The sequence below is a fragment of the Rattus norvegicus genome, chromosome 12, assembly GCF_021556685.1.
Source record: "Rattus norvegicus strain SHRSP/BbbUtx chromosome 12, alternate assembly SHRSP_T2T, whole genome shotgun sequence".
In the NCBI taxonomy this organism is placed as follows: domain Eukaryota; kingdom Metazoa; phylum Chordata; class Mammalia; order Rodentia; family Muridae; genus Rattus; species Rattus norvegicus.
In genome coordinates this window covers 28,289,991-28,306,393 of record NC_141545.1, presented here as the reverse complement: position 1 = coordinate 28,306,393, position 16,403 = coordinate 28,289,991, and the positions used below count along the sequence as shown (strand labels likewise).

The 16,403-nt window shown below is 51.9% G+C and overlaps 2 protein-coding genes across 4 annotated transcripts in view; one reads left to right on the top strand and one right to left on the bottom strand.

The window, feature by feature from the left end:
- Positions 1-967: 967 nt before the first annotated feature.
- Nsun5 (NOP2/Sun RNA methyltransferase 5) lies at positions 968-6,622 on the top strand. 2 transcript variants are annotated; one of them, XR_015633920.1, is made up of 10 exons: positions 968-1,091; positions 1,200-1,322; positions 1,987-2,155; positions 2,236-2,344; positions 3,603-3,741; positions 3,825-3,940; positions 4,583-4,721; positions 4,916-5,126; positions 5,202-5,345; positions 5,705-6,622. XR_015633920.1 is itself a non-coding variant. In NM_001191593.1 (10 exon segments), coding segments are annotated over 10 exon segments (1,356 nt in total). In that variant the 3' UTR covers positions 5,778-5,963.
- Pom121 (POM121 transmembrane nucleoporin) overlaps positions 5,960-16,403 on the bottom strand; it is a 25,106-nt gene continuing 14,662 nt past the window's right edge. Inside the window, exons 5-13 of one of the 2 annotated variants that reach the window (XM_087577501.1) lie at positions 16,208-16,379; positions 14,905-14,996; positions 14,162-14,235; positions 13,761-13,885; positions 13,554-13,656; positions 12,924-13,097; positions 10,669-12,282; positions 8,437-8,559; positions 5,960-7,963 (exon numbers count right to left, since the gene is read on the bottom strand). In XM_087577501.1, coding sequence (XP_087433627.1) covers positions 7,866-7,963; positions 8,437-8,559; positions 10,669-12,282; positions 12,924-13,097; positions 13,554-13,656; positions 13,761-13,885; positions 14,162-14,235; positions 14,905-14,996; positions 16,208-16,379 — 2,575 coding nt within the window. In that variant the 3' untranslated portion in view covers positions 5,960-7,865. 2 annotated transcript variants of the gene reach the window in all.

The window sequence follows — 16,403 nt, the reverse complement described above, 5'->3', positions numbered from 1 at the left end:
AGTCTCATGTAGCCCAGGCTGGCCTGAATTGGCTAGCTTAAAAACTACCTCGAATCTTTCCTGATTCTCCTGCTTCTACCTCTTGAAGTGTACCATGCCTGGTTTATGAGTGCAAGGACTGGAACCAAAGGCCTTCTGCTTGTTAGGCAAGCCCTCTATAGACTGAGTTACATGACCAGTCCTCCTCCCCCTCCCCTTCATCACCATCACCATGTTGAGAATTGATCCCAGGGCTAGGGATGTGCTCTATGTCTATGGACAATGTCTGTCTGCCTTATTAAACACTTTTTAAAAAACAGTCTAGACTAGTTTTTCCAGCGCTAGGGACAGAATCCCAGAGACCCACATTTACTAAGTGGGTTTCAACAACTCGAAGCACACAATAGAGGATTTAAGGCAGGTGCTCTACCACTGAACCACACCCAGCCACTCACAGAGGGGATCCTAGACAAGTGCTCTACCACTAAGCAACACCCTCAGCCTCTCAGTCAGGCACCTACGCAGATACTTTAATTAACCGAGCCTTTCATCAGTCACTCGGAGAAGCCGAGACAGGACTGCTAGGAGAGTCTGCGGTAACTTCTGAGTTCCATAGCCTTTAAAAAAAACTTTAAAAACTACAAAATAAGGACACTGAATTATACAAAGAAAAATAGAATGATTTTTTTTCTTCTTTTTTTGGTCTTTTGAGATAGGACCTCACTATGTAGCTCTGGCTGTCCTCGAACTATGTAACCTAGCTGTCCTCGAACTCGCAGAGACCCTTCTGCCTCCGTTTATACGCGCGCTAGGATTAAAGGCGTGATCCAGTACACCCGGCTTTAGAACCTAAGATTAATTTTTGGACGCTAAAAATGGGGAGCAGCTACCTTTTCTGAAGTCTAACAAAGGCTCGAGCCCTTTGACTCCGGAAATCCGGTCGTACAAGTTATTGCGGCGGCCGTGAAGCCAGGCCGAGGTTTGCGACAGTGTCGCAAAGCCTTTGCCGAAGGGAGAGCATGGGGCTGTACGCGACTGCCGCTGCGGTCCTGGCCGGCGTGGAAAGCCGCCAGGGCTCCCTCAAGGGGTTAGTGTATTCCAGCAACTTCCAGGTAGTGAGGCCGGGTGCTGGGAGGGAGGACTGGGGAGCGGGGCCTGGCCGGGCGGGAGTGCGAGCGAAGCCCGGGTTGGATGCAGCGGGTCTCTTCTCTGCCACGCAGAATCTGAAGCAGTTGTACGCGCTGGTGTGCGAGACGCAGCGCTACTCGGCCGTGCTGGACGCCGTGATCGCCAGCGCCGGGCTCCTTCGTGCTGAGAAGAAGCTGCGGCCGCATCTTGCCAAGGTGAGTGGCGGCCAGAGGCTGTCACCTGTGCATAGCTCTTGAACTTCTTTCTGGGGTCCCAGTTGAGCTGGGACAGATGTGACTTCACTTGGAGCATTGCGTGAAGGGTTAAGTAGGACAAAGGTGCAAACTAGCAGTAGCAGAGGCTACCTACCAGAAAAGGTGATGATGGCAAGGAAGGTTGGGGTCTACCTGGGGGGAAAGCTTCAGGCATGGGGAGGACACTGGGTTTACATATGGAATCTGCTCTCGTCTTACTATTTGCCTGCCTGCCTGCCTGAATATCTTTTTGTAATGCTGGGAGATTTGAACCCAGAGTCTCCAACAAGCCATAGAAGAAGTCTCCCACTGAGCCACACCCGCAACACCTCATTGGACAGCATCACTAGACAGATGCAGTATTCTTGAGCCACGCCTCCAGCCCCTCACTGGGGGATTCTAGGCAGGGGCTCTATGTCTGAGCCACGCCCCCAGCTAGTTTGTAGTCTTCTTGCTTGTGCATCTGATGTTGCTGGGATTATAGACATTTGCCCTCACATCAGGCATTCATTTCTTTTGTGATCTTGGGCAAGAAAATTCTGTTGACATGACCATCTGGACAGGCACTTACTTCTCCCACTGGAGGTTTTTATGGTGTTAATGTATTTTTGTTTTCCCCATCCAGGTGCTAGTGTATGAATTGTTGCTGGGGAAGGGGTTTCGAGGGGGTGGAGGCCGATGGAAGGCTCTGCTGGGCCGGCACCAGGCAAGGCTCAAGGCCGAGTTGGCCCGACTCAAGGTTCATCGGGGTGTGAGCCGAAACGAGGACCTGTTGCAAGAGAGACCCGGCCAAGGTGAATTGGAGGCTGAGGGGAGGGTGGTAGCCGTCAGGAGGGGCTTGCCTTCCTACCCACTTCACCGCTGTGGCTTCTAGCCCACCAGGTACCACGGTTTGTGCGTGTGAACACGCTTAAGACCTGCCCTGAGGACGCGATCGATTATTTCAAGAGACAAGGTTTCTCCTATCAGGGTCGGGCGTCCAGGTGAGCTGAGCGTCCTGCCCGGGTGCCTTTGTTTTCCTCTGTGTCCAGATTTCTTTTTTTTTTTTTTCTTTTTTTTTTTTCTTTTTTTTTGTGATTCTTTTTTTCGGAGCTGGGGACCGAACCCAGGGCCTTGTACTTCCTAGGCAAGCGCTCTACCACTGAGCTAAATCCCCAGCCCCTGTGTCCAGATTTCTTAAGGAAGTAGGAGTCTGTGACAGGAGAGAATGGGCAGGGGAGGGAGGTAATGGGGGTGGGTGGGAGGGTGGGGTAATGGCTGTTTTCTCTATATGTTTTTCCTACTTTCCCAACAAAATTTTCTTTCATTTTGAAAGATGTTCCTTTTGTTTTAAATGATGTCTATGTCTATGTGTGGGTGTGTGCATGTGTCTGAAGAGGACATTAGACCCTCTGGAGTTGGGGTTTTAGGGCAGGTGAACTGCTGGACACGGTGCTGGGAACCAAATGTAGGTCCTCTGCGAGCGCAGTGTGTGTTCCTGACTGCTGAGCCATGTCTCTGGCCCCGGCAGCATTTTTCTGTATCTTCTGAGACCTTTTTTTTTTTTACCCTGAACCTTGGTATTGCTGTTCTTGTTCTGCATTCCATGACCCCTCTGTTTGCTCTCTGTTCTAACTGCTGTCTCCTACCTTTCCTGTCTAGATGACAGCCTCTTTAGCTGTCAGCCAATAGGTTAGGCAGAGGCACTAGGATTTCCAGATTCTGGGCCAGCCTGGTCTATAAGAGTGAGTTCCAAGACGGCCAGAGTTACACAGAAACCCTAGTTTGAAAAACCAAACCAGGGGCTGGGGATTTAGCTCAGTGGTAGAGCGCTTACCTAGGAAGCGCAAGGCCCTGGGTTCGGTCCCCAGCTCCGAAAAAAAGAACCAAAAAAAAAAAAAAAGAAAAACCAAACCAACCAAACAAACCCACAACAATGTGCAGTTTGTAGTATTTGGGAACAGTAAAAGGTTTCTGAAGGCACAGTGACCGAAATTAATTCAGAATTAATTTACTGGAGCCAGGGTATTCTCGGCAACACATATTGGTGTTGCACGGTGTAACGTCACATAGCCTGGGCTGTGAAAACACAGCGCGTGCACTTTACATAGCCCACAGACACGAGAAGCACCTTGGCATAGTCCTAGGGAATCCGACTCCCTCTTTTGGCCCTCTGCAGGCACTGTATGCACTGACAAAGCACCTAAACACAGAAAACCAAAGGTTAAAACAAAAACCTAACCAGTGGTTTTCCCTTGCCAGCCTGGAGGACTTACGAACTCTCAAGGGGCAACATTTTCTTTTGGATCCCTTGCTGCCCGAGCTTCTTGTATTTCCTGCACAGACAGATCTGCATGAGCATCCACTCTACCGTGCTGGCCACCTCATCCTGCAGGATAAGGTAGGGTGACGGGGAGGAAGTGTGGGGAAGTGGCTGCAGGGCTCCGTGCTCACCCAGCTGCCTGCCATCTTCTGTCCTGCTAGGCCAGCTGCCTCCCAGCCATGCTGCTGTCTCCTCCACCAGGCTCCCATGTCATTGATGCCTGTGCTGCCCCTGGCAACAAGACCAGCTACATTGCAGCCCTTCTGAAGAACCAGGGGTGAGTGCTGGTGATGAGCTTTGAGGCAGAGGAGGGGCGGGGTCCAATCTTGTCCTTTGTAGGAGAAAGTCTCACTGAGGGCCTCGTGCAGCTCACAGCCAGGCTGTTGGTCTGAGGCAAAACTCCCTCAGCTCTTGGGGGTTTCCCAGGCTGGATGGCGGTGGCAGGGACCCTTGTAGATGATTGAAATATGTAGTGTCCTAGCTTTTTGGGTTTGGGTGGTAGTGCATTGGGGATTGAACCCCTAAAGCCTTATACATGCTAGGGAAGTACTCTACCACCGAGCCACACTCATAACCCCTCACTAGGGCATTCTAGGTAAGCCCTCTATTGCCGAGCCATATACCCCAGGCCTGTGTCCTGGCTTAGTACACATTATGGTTTGATGTTTTCTAACTGTGGGCCTCCATTCTCCACCATGTTCAGTTCGGGGACTGACAAGGTGGCTCAGCGAGAACTTGCTGCTCTTCCAGGACCCGAGTTCAATACTCAGCACCCACATCAGGTGGCTCACAACCTCTGTAACTCGTTCCCTGGGTTCCAACATCGTTTTCTAACCTCAACAGACACCTACACGCATGTGGCAGACACAGATATCTTAAAGGAAATTCTCAGTTCATTCTGCCTCTGCTCTCTTCCTAGGAAGATCTTCGCTTTCGACCAGGATGCTAAGCGGCTGGCAGCCATGGCGACACTGTTGGCTCGGGCTGGGGTCTCTTGCTGTGAGGTAGCAGAGAAGGACTTCCTGACAGTTTCTCCCTCTGACCAGCGTTATGGCCAGGTCCAGTACATCTTGCTGGATCCTTCTTGTAGTGGCTCTGGTGAGATGGGGACAGTGTGGGCATAGGCCTGCAGCAACTTGGATAATGAAGGCTGCCAGTTAGTCTTGGTGTTGCTTCAGACTTGTGACCTCGGGCAAATGCTCTCATCTCCAAAATGGGGATTTGGGTGTGGAAATGGCTTCTTTTTCCATAGGCATGCTGAGCCGGCAGCTGGAGGAACACGGGGAAGGCACACCTAGCAAGGAGCGCTTGCAGGCCTTGGCAGGGTTCCAGCAGCGGGCTCTGTGCCATGCACTCAGGTTCCCCTCTCTGCAGCGCCTCGTCTATTCCACTTGTTCCCTTTGCCAAGAGGAGAATGAAGATGTGGTCCAGGAGGCTCTACAGCAGAACTCTGGAACGTTCAGGTAATGTTGTCCCTGGAGTGTGGGAGGTCACACAGGTTGTTTCTCATCAGGGTCTGAGTTTCTCCTCCTCCACAGGCTGGCTCCTGTCTTACCCACATGGCCTCACCGAGGTCTGAGCACCTTTCCAGGGTCTGAACACTGCCTCCGGGCTTCCCCTGAGACCACACTCACTGGCGGCTTCTTCATTGCTGTGTTTGAACGTGCAGAGGTGGTGCCGAGGTGAGCGAGGAGCTGAGGTTTTTGTTTGTGTTTGAGGCAGTATCTGTATAACCTTGGTTGGCCTAGAACTTACTGTCTAGGTAGACAAGCTGGCCTCAACCTTTAAAGTTTATTTTAGTTATATGATACACTGTAGCTGTACTTCAGACACACCAGAAGAGGGCATCAGATTCCATTACAGATGACTGTGAGCCACCCTGAGGTTGCTGGGAATTGAACCCAGGACCTCTGGAAGAAATCTGTGCTCTTAACGCTGAGCCATCTCTCAAGCCCAGCCTCAACCTTTTTAAGAGATCTGCCTCTGCTAAAATTAAAGGTGTGGGTGATCACATCTGCTAACCTCTGGCCTCTTCTTCCAGCCCAGCCCCACAGACCAGTGCAGTGGTTCCAGAACCTCTCAGCAAAGCACCAAAAAGAAAGAGAAGACGCTAAGCAGCGGCTCGTGCCGGCCTGCAGCCAAGCACACAGGCACTGAGTGCCCCACCCACAGTCCGAGGAAGGAACCCTGCTCATCTGGGAAGGGGAAGGTGATATCCTGGCCATGTGAACCTCACTGGGCACAGTCCTACCATTCAAGAGTTCTTTGCTTCACAAATAAAGGGCAAACTCAGACCTAGGACAGATCACAGTTTTATTTTTAATGACATAAGCAAGAACAATCTCACATTCATACTAAAAATCTCAGCTACACTCACAGAAACGCAGTCTGTGGTGGAAGCCCCAGCCTCCCTGTCCCTGTCCAGCGTGAGCACGGACAGATGTGCTCACACACCGAGGCTATTCCAGGACACCTCTTCCGGCACCCTGGATACAGGCCTGCTGTGGAGCTGAGGTAATTAGCTCAGACTGAATTGGAGGGAGGCCCTTCCTTACCTGAGGCACAGGTAGAGGCTTCGTGTTCAGACCCCCACCCATCCCCATCCTCACAGGCATTTGGGACTTGAGGTCCAGCTCTTCTCCAGTTCCATACAACCCAGCCTAACCCCTGCCATAAAACATTCAATCCCACTCACAAGGAAAGGGGACCAGTTACAGCTACATCACACTGTTTATAAAATAAGAGTTACACTTACACGACATGTCTAGAAGGAGCTCTGCCCCCTCAGGAGAGCTGCTGGGGACAGCTATGAGCCCTTCCTTCACACAGGCATAACTATACAGCTAATTCCTACTATTCCATAGCATTTATACTTAACCACCTCAGTGAACCAAGCTTGAAGGAATTTAAAAGGCAATTTAGCTTAAATACAAAAATAAATTTTTATTTTGTTAAAAAATGTTTAAATATTTTTTCTTTTAATTTAGACACACGCATTCATACTTCTCCCAAAGAGGGCGGACATGGCAGCCAGGCTTGGGCCTAAGGGTGTGGTGTGGCTTTGGAAGGAGAGACAGGCTAGGTAGGACCCTTTTGGAAATACAACTAAGAACTCAAAGTGTAGTTGGTTATCTACAGCTCCAAGCACAGGCAGAAGCCGCCCTGGCCTGGGGTGGGCTGTATGGGGAGGACCAACAGAGAGGGAAGTCTGCTCCCAGCCGGCTCCATCCATCCCCTGGGCTGCCAGCCCTTAGTCAAACACTATTGAGATTCAGGAGTCAGCACTGTGGCTGTCACTGTGGCGGTGCCACTTCAGCATTCAATTAGCTAGGCCCAGGAGGCCCAGGTGACATTAAGTCCGGCATTACCAACATGCCGCCACACATACAATTCAATTCTTCCTCCAAACTCGATTCAAGGAGCAACACACATTAACATCAGACAAACACAGTACAAGGCTTGGAAAATACAATCCCAAAGAGGCAAGTTGGCCCGTGGGGTGGCGGGCAGGTGAAGAGGCAGCTAGAAGCAGTGGGGGGCGGTCTGGTCTGCCTGCCCCAGGACCTCCTGGAGCAGACTTCTCCCTGGCTCTGCCAGGCTAACAGTCTTGAGCCACCAACCTTTTGAGAGGCTGGGTTAGCAGAGGGCTGGAGACTAAACAGACTTGACAGAAGAGGCAAAACAGCGCCCACTGGGGTCTCCAAGGCAAAGCAAGATTCACCGCCATTTAAAAGGAATGAATCTCACAGAGGACCGGTGAAGGACAAAGCAGCAAGAAATAGGGAGAGACCCTGAGGGGATCAGAGGAAGAGAACCACTCATGGCCAAGCCAAGCAGGCAAAGCTAGGGACATTCCGTTTCCCCCAATCCCACCTCATGTATTAGGGATCCAAGTGGGTGCCAGCAGAATGGTGCCCAAGGAGAGGGGGGCTGCCTAGGTTATACACTAAACAAGCGCTGGGGCAGCAAGAGGACAATATGTACAGATGTTTTTTTTCAGTTCTCCAGCCTAACCAGTGTGACTGTTCAAGTAAACTGCCCCTCCCCGGGGCACTCGCTTCCTCTAGAACAGAAAGGGCCAGACTTCCACCCTGGTGACGGCTGGGTTTGCTATGGGATTTGCAGGGTCAGAGGCTCTTCCTAGCAGGTGCTGAGGTCCAGGTCCAGGCAGGGGTGGGGGTGCAGGCAGGCAGGCAGGCAGGCTACTTCTTGCGGGTGTGCTGCCTTCGGGCCTGAAGTCGCTGTCGAGCCCCTGGGGTCTTGGATCCCGCGCCAATGGAAAAGGAAGGGGCTCCTGATCCTGGAAGAGGTAACAAGACTATCAGGGCAGCTGCCGCCACGGAGAATGTGCTGGTGCCCTGATCTGGGAAGTCGGTCAATAGCAGAAACCTAAGTGTTTCACTAGGGCTTCTGAAGTCACGGGGAGCCCTCACAGCTCTTAGCTGGAGAGATGGCTCGGTGGTTAAGAGCACTGGCTGCTGCTTCCAGAGGTCCTGAGTTCAATTCCCAGCACCAACATAGCAGCTCACAACTGTCCAGTTCCAGGGACTCTGACACCCTCACACAGACAGATAATATGCAGGAAAACACAAATGCACACAGAAATAAATAAAACACCAGCACTTGGCTCCTCAAATACTTGAGCTTCCTGAGAAGACTCAACTTTTGCTGTTCGACTTCCCTGAACCCCGAGGGCCAGCAACCTGCTATATTCCTAATCACTCCCCACTCAAGGGACAAGGATGCCATGCTGACAACAGACTGGTGACTTACCGAAAGGTCCAACTCCAACAAAGCCTTGGGCAGGTGTTGAAGGGGCCCCAAATGAGAGGCTGCTGCCTGTGGTGCCGACTCCTGGGGCAGGGGCACTCTGCCCAAAAGTAGGTGTGGATGTGCCTAAAGGGGAGACAGAAGAGTTAGAGACCAGACTGTTATCACACTAACCCCCAGCTCCAGGCCTGATGAAACCAGTCTCTGCCACCCCTCCATTATACAACTGCAGTGAGATGTGGGGCTGTCAGGTTAGCCCTCCCTGCCTCTTCTCCCTTGTTCCCTGCCCCTTCCCCTCACTCATCTTGGAGGGTCCCTCTTCTTCTCAGCATGCCCTATGGGAATGGCCCCTGCTCTGCCTGTGTGTAGTTGTCTCAGGGCTGTCTTGCTCTGACGCTGACTCCAGACCACTTCTCTCCCCTTCTATCTCAAACTCCCAATTTCTTTGTTTTGCTTTTTTGAGACTGGGTTTTCTGCTATGTAGCCCACGTTGGCTTTCAACTCTCCAACCTCCTGCCCAAGACTAGGTGCTGGGATGACGGACATGCAATACCACACCCAGGCCAATTCCTGTGGTTCAGGTCACCAGGCTCTAACTAACAGTGGTGGTCCTTTGGAAGGTCACCTGTCAATCACCACCCTCCCCGCAACAAGGATCCTGATCCCTCCCCCTCCCCATTCTTAAGTGAGCAAGATTCATGATCTTTTAGTGCTAATGACACACACACGAACTCTGAGTGTTATCTGTTGTGTGTGTGTATCTGCACCAGAGCAGTACTCATCTATGGGAGTGTACAGAAGCCAGAGGTTGACACTGGGTGTCTCTGAGTCTCTCACTGGCCTGGAGCTGGCTATGGTGGCTAGAGGGACGGTGAGTTTAGAGGATCTGCCAACCTCCACACACCCAGCATTGGGATTTACAGGTTCCCACGGCCTCAGCACGCTTTAGCACAGGAGACTGAACTCAGATCCTCAACTGCAAGCATCAGGCAGTTTGACTACTGAGCTATCTCCCCAGCCACATCCACCTCCTTATTCCAGAGGCTGCTTGAACCTCTGCAAGCTATGTGAGCAAGCCTTCCACTGTCTTCCCTTACATCCCCTTTCTCATGTTCCTGACAACTCACTCAACAGACCTGCCTCCTGCCCTGGTCCATCTTCCTCACTTCACTAAGCGCTTCTATTTACTGAAGAAGTCAGCAGCTCTTAGGACCAAAACTCACTCTGCACACTGCTGTACGACCTCTTCACCCTTAGGCTTGAAATTCTGCTGTGACTTCCCTGGACATTTAAAATCCAGGCAATGAATCCTGACTATGACCAACCCTGAACTCTGCCAGCCTTGCAACCTCCAGCCAATCTTGCCTATTCTCTGCACATGAATCCACCATTCCTGCTTCTGCCTCTATGCCGTGAGGCTACCCTCCCCTGCAGCCTGCAGCGGGTGTGTGCCCATCACTGGAGCTTTGGGAAGTATGAAGATCTTGAATTAGAGGGCAACCTGGGTTACACTAGGAAGCAGTATCAAACACACACACACACACACACACACACACACACACAAAGCAAACAGAAGCCAGTGCGATGGCTCAGAGGGAAAGCACTTGCAGCACAAGTCGGGCAACCCGAGTTTTAGTCTCAGAATTTAAGGAAAGGGAAAGATAACCTACTCCATAAAGTTACACTCTGACCTCTATCTGTACACCATGGTAATGTGCATGTACATGTATACGCATGCACGTGCATACATACACACTATAAATTACAGCAGCTGGGGAGATGGCTTGGTGAGTTAAAAGTGCTTCCTGTACAAGCACAAGTAACCATACAAGATAAAGCTAGGAATGACTGTACGCACAGGTTAACACCAAGCACATAAACCAAACATTTTTCCTTCCATTCATTACTTCTTCAAAGGCATTGATTTTGGTTTTCTAATTGAGGCTGGAGCGATAGCTCAATGGTTTCAGAGACCTAGATTCAATTTCCAGCACCCACATGGCAGCTCCCAGGGATCTAACGCCCTCTTGTAGCTGCTGGGGGCGGGCACCAGCACACATGTGGTAAACAGACAGACATACAGCCAAAGACCTAAGACCAGCCACCTCTCCAAGCCTCCAGAAACCTTTCTTCACTGCACAGGGCTCCCATCATCTCTAGTTTGGATTGCTAGTTGGCCTCTAACAATGCAGACGACTATGGTGCACTAACCCCTAACAGGGTTGTGGATCTTACCTCCAAACACAGGCTTGCTTTCAGGTGTACTGCCCACACTGAAGGCGAACGGTGAGCTCTGGCTAGGTGCGCCCAGGGTGTTCTGACTCAGACTTCCCCCAAAGGAGGTGGTGGTGCCCGTGGTCCCGCTCTGTCCAGATCCAAAGCTAAAAGTTCCAGAGGTGGAGCCGGTACCTGGTGTAGCACTAAGCCCAAAGCCTCCACCACCAGCAGGAGCTGCTGAGCCACCGAATGTGAATGGGGATGGAGTAGAGCTGCCAAACAGAGAGCTGCTGCTCCCACTGTGGGTGGTCTGTGTGGTGGCGGCAGCAGCACCAAAGCCAGATGTGGTGGCTGAACCAAAGGAGAACACGGAGGTGGTGCTACCGAAAGCCGGCTGAGTGCTGGCAGGGGTGCCGAAGGTGGAGGCTGAGGCTTTCAACCCTCCGAAAGCTGGCTGTGCAGCACCACCAAAGGCGGCTGGTGCTGGGGCTGCCGACGGGGCTGAGGCCACAGAGTTGCCAAAAGTGAAAGAGCTGCCAAAACTTGGGGCAAGTGCCGGCTTGGTGGCCCCATCAGTGGCTCCAAATGTGGGCTGTGAGTTGGCTCCGGGGTAGGTTGGGAGCGCAGGCTTGGCACTGGCGCTAAAGGGAATGTTGAAGGTGGGGGTGACAGTGTTGCTGAAGGTCAGAGTGGGCTGGCTGGTGGTGGCAGGGGCAGAGGTGGAGGTGGTGAGGGTCCCACCAAAACCACTGAAGCCCCCACTACTATTGCTGGCAGCAGTCTGGGCAGAGCTGGCAAGGGACTGGCTAAAGGAGGTGCCCGCCACAGACGCTGCTGGGGCAAGGGGCTTGCCAAATTGGAAGATGGAGGCCAGGGCTGGGGCGGAACTGGAAGCAGTAACAGGCGGGGCTCCCCCAAACAGAAGTGACTGGGAGGTGGAAGCTATGGTACTGGCAGTGCTCGCTGCAGTGGTCACTCCAAAGCCAAACACAGGCTTGGAGGCAGAAGCTGTGGTGCCAGTGGCCACTGTGGAAGTGGCAGTGCCCAGGCCAGTGAGGAGAGGAGCTGATGTGGCTGCAGTGGTGGCTGGAGCAGTTGTCTGCTTCAGGGAGAAGGGAGGTGACAGGGGCATGGCTGCAAATGGCTCCACGCTCTCAAAAATGGGCTTGAAAGTGTGAGCTGTGGCGGTTGCTGTTGTGGGGAGGGCGGTGCTGGCTGGAGTTGTTGTGGCGGCTGAGGAGCTAGTTGGCAAGGGATTATCACTCTCACTCTTAGGTGTGGCCGGGAAAATGGGCTTAAACATGGGAGAAGCGCAAGCTGGGCCAGGAGTGGCAAGGGAAGAGGAGCTGGCAGGTGGACTCAGCATCCCGAACAGCGTGCTGGCTGGAGTTGGGGAGGGAGCTGTGGCGGCTGGGGTGCTGACACACAGCTGGGCCTGAGAGACTCCAGGGGCCTTGGTGTCAGTGAGTGGTGTGGCGGATGAAGCAGAAGCCAGCCCCAGGAAGGTGGTTGTAGGTTTGGAGTCTGAGGAGGTGCTGGCTAGGGGCCCTGTCAGTGGTGAGACAAGAGGGGCCAGGAGGCTAGGTGTCTTCGGAGGTGAAGGGGCCGCAACTGTTGCTGCCTCAGGAGGTTCTGGGAAGAGAAGAAGTGAAGTGAGTCCTGAGGAAGTCTGAGAGTGGCACTCAACACGCCTGCACCCTCCAGCAACCACCACCACACCACGACTCAAGACATTTGTACCCCCACAGATTCCAGCAAAGACAGAAGGGAAAGCAGGGGAGCCTAGGGCTCCATGTATGGTCATGAAGGAAAATGCTATTCCTGCAGCTCTGCAACTTCCCTGTCTACATGGGACAAAGGCCCATCATGTTTACCAACCCAGCAAAGAGTGTCTGGCCAGCCCCGAGAGCTACATCAGCACGCCTGCACTCTAGTGTGAGAAGTCAACTACACAGCGTGTTCAAGTGTGGGCCATGAAGGCATTAGCTGGTAAGGCTCACTAGTCCCAGTTTCAGTTACTCTAGGTTTGGGGTCCAGAAAGCTATAGATGCCTCACACTGTTCATACCTCCCAAAGAAGACAGCGTTCTCAATGCAGAGAAGACACACTCAGGACAGCTAGGGCAGCTAGCTGCCTTTCAACCATGAACCCAGTATTACAGCCCGTCTCCCTGTGTATTTCCAGACCAGGGCATTCTGAAGCCCTGAACTGACAGGCTACACACTCCCGTCATATCAAAAGCCTGTAATTCCAGGGCACACTGCTCTGCTTACCTGAGGAGGATGGGGCTGGAGACTCCTGCATCTTCTTCAAACTCTCCAACAGTGGGTTAGAGCTGGGAGCTGGGAGGGAGGCTGGTGAGGCAGCAGGCCCCACGGTAGGCAGGGTGAGTGTGAAGGGAGGGCTGGTGGCTGGGGAGGTGTCAGTGGCTGGGGTAGAGGCATCATCTGCAGAAGAAAGGTAAGCTTTTTACATCGGACCTCCTTCCAGATTCAGAAACACCTGTCCAGAAATGCTTCCCTAACCTCACTGGTGGCACACGGCCTGTGTTCCAGCACACGGGAGTGCAGGCAAGAGGACTATGAATGGGAGACTAAGCAGTTACACAGTAACTCTATTTTCACACACAATTCAAAACTCCCATTTCCCATGGGAAAGTATTGGTGACAGCTCCTGGTAATAAGGCCCCTGGTAGAACAAGTGGGGACAAAGACCCAAGAGCTGGTTGTGATGGCACACATCTGAAACCCTGCACTTTGGAGGCTGAAGCAGCAGTATTATGACTCTGAAGGCAGTCTTGGAAGATGAGACTCAGAACTAAATGGAAAAATCAAGTATTCTACAACTTCTCTCCCCAGGAAAGCTGAAACACACACAGAGCATGCTGAGCTCCACAGTCTTACCCGTCTTATCCTCCAAGACCTTGTTAAACCACTGCAGTGAGGCTCTCCTCTCCATGTCCAGGTCTTCAGCAGTGATGGAATAGCCAAGCTCAGGGGGTGGAGGCTGCCCAAGCAAACAGAGACAGGTTAGACCAACCCCAGAAGCTGTGGAAACCTGCCCCAGACTCCCTAAGACTAAAAGAGCTGAGAGGGATCGATAAGACATACCAAGGTGAGCTGGTCCCCTCGCCGGGAGGGCAGCAGCTGAATCTTGCGTTTGCGTTGCCCGGAGCTGCCAGGTGTGGGTGGGGAAGTCCACAGGCTCTGCTGCTTCCCCGTGGCTGGATCTGTAACTACAGAAACAAGGGTTGCTGGCCTCCCTAGTAAGGTCAAGACAGTTTGGAAGAGATTGTTTTCTGTGTTAGTGTTGTTTCTGACTGCTTCCGGAACAGCTGTGACCCCACTCCTCAGAGCCCAACCCTGAGCTCATGGCCTGGCAGTCCTCATATTCTGCAGTGGACACTCTTCCTATGCTGGACCTCCAAAGGGCTACAACTATCTTCCAAGCCTCACAGTGGCTAACTTCCACTGGAGATGCCACTCTCGGCTCCCATGGCTTCTCTACTTACCCTTTTCTCCTGGGGACTCCTTGTCTGTCACCAAGGGAGCTGAAGAACTGGACTGGTGACATGGTTCCTCCTCTCTGTGGAGATTGTGAAAAGCTAGGGTTTACTTGGGAAGGCCTGGAGGCTGCATGGCACCCCCCACACACACTTGCACATTCCTACACAGGCAAAGTCTAGAAAAACCACAGCTCTAGGTGTCAGCATATCACTATGAGTTGACAGAGGCCATGAACAACCAGCCTTTAATCAAATACAGAACAGGGATCTGCAAAGCTTTACTCAAAGCCTGCCAAGTCCAGGGTCCCAGACTACATCTTCAGGCTCTAACGGTAGGTTAGTGCCAGGAACAAGGAGGAACTGGTGAGGAAGCAGGCCCAAGACAGACAGACAGACATACAAAATAAAAAAAGGCTGGGTGGCAGGTAGGGAGGTGGGGCCAGACACAGACAGACCTGATCCTTGAGGGAGCTGAGCTCCAGGGAAGGGTGAACTGGGGCGAGAGACTCAGGCTCCCTGTTGACCGGGTCCACTCTGCACCACTCCCAGTGGAGTATGAGACAGAGAAGGAACTCCAGCCATCAGCTGCTCTCACTGTAGGACAGGGACATAACTCTAGCAGGCTCTTTGCTACTTTTCTGGGGTTTGACTCTTTGATTTGCTGAGTCAGAAAAAGCAGCCCACCAGCTAATCCCTGTTAAGCCCATTGCCCCGTCCATACAAAGTGACCAGGAGGGAATGATGATCACCTTGTCTTCTTGGCTGGCCTCTCTGGTGTCTGGGAGCGGGAGGAAGCTGGGCTGGAGAAGGGAGAAGAGGTGGGACCACTCCTCTTCCACAGCTGCAAGTCAAGCAGAGACACATCTGAGACCATTACTGGCAGATGTTCTGAACTGGCCAGACGGTGAGGCACACACCTTTAATCCCAGCACTAGGGAGGCAAAGGAGGGTGGATTTTTTGAGTTCAAGGCCAGACAGGTCTACATATTTAGTTCTAGAACAGCCAGGGCTATTTTACTGAGAGACTGTGTCTGAAAAAACTAAAAAGAAAAACAAACAACTACAGCAAAACTAAAAATAACCTTTTTGAGAGTGTGGAGAGCTGGCTCAGTGGTTAAGAAACACTTGCTGCTTTTGAGGACGACCCAGGTTGGTTCCCAGCCTCCACACCAGACTGCTTACAAGTACTATAATCCTATTCTAGGAGATTGGTGGCCTCTGGGCACCTGCATGCATATGTTGCCCCTAAACTCTCAGAGGCCCAAATAATTTTTCTTTTCTTTTATTTTTTTTAAGACCATGTCTTACTGCATAGCCCTGATTGCAATTTACTACGTAGACCATGTATTCCACCACACACTGCAAAATAATAAGTTAAAAAAAAGAAATTAAAAAAAAAAAATAAAAAGGTAATACTTGTATTCATTATTTCAACAAAAATCACCTACAATAACAAGTACACCCTGCACTTTTACAGATTCTGACACCCCATGAATATGAATATGAATATAAAATACCAGCTGGGTATGGAGGTGCAAGCTGGAGACCTAATCCTCAGGAGGCAGAAAGAGGAGGCTCATTGCTCGTTCAAGCCCAGCCTGAGGTACAGCAAGCTTCAGGACAGCCAGGGGACACATGAGACCGTGTCTCAAAAACAAAAGGAAAAACACAAAGGGCGACTGATCTACCTGCAGGAGCCTGTGCAGCTCCTAGTGTCAATACCAATACTCAACCCCAAGCACGCCTGCCAGTGGGGCTGCCTGGCTTCCCCACCTATGGACGCTAACTAACTCTAAACAAGAATGACAACTTCTTCATGCATCAAAACTCACACTAAATTCTAGTTGCCTATAAATCTCCTTTATATTCCACACTGAACAAACTCTTTCAGTCCCATTTACCGCACTGCTTTTCAGTCTCTATCTGCAGGCTCTCTGTACCAGGTTTGCTTGCTGTTTATCCCACTGATCTCGTTTATTTGCTACTTCAGGCTAGAGCCAGGTTCAGTGCAAAGCAGGAGGGAGGTCTGCTCCTTTGCTCATGGAGACCCACCTGTGAGACACCTCGGGTGGAGCTGTAGGAGCTGGTGATGGCGTTGCGGCTGGAGCTGGGGATGCCTCCTGTGCATGTGCTAGTCAGGGAGCTCACAGAGGAGGTGCGAGACCGTTTGTTCAAGTGGTCATCCGAGCTCTGGGAAGCCAGACTTCTCTTCAGGGAGCCAGGCCTAACAGAAAGGAAGAGGAGGACA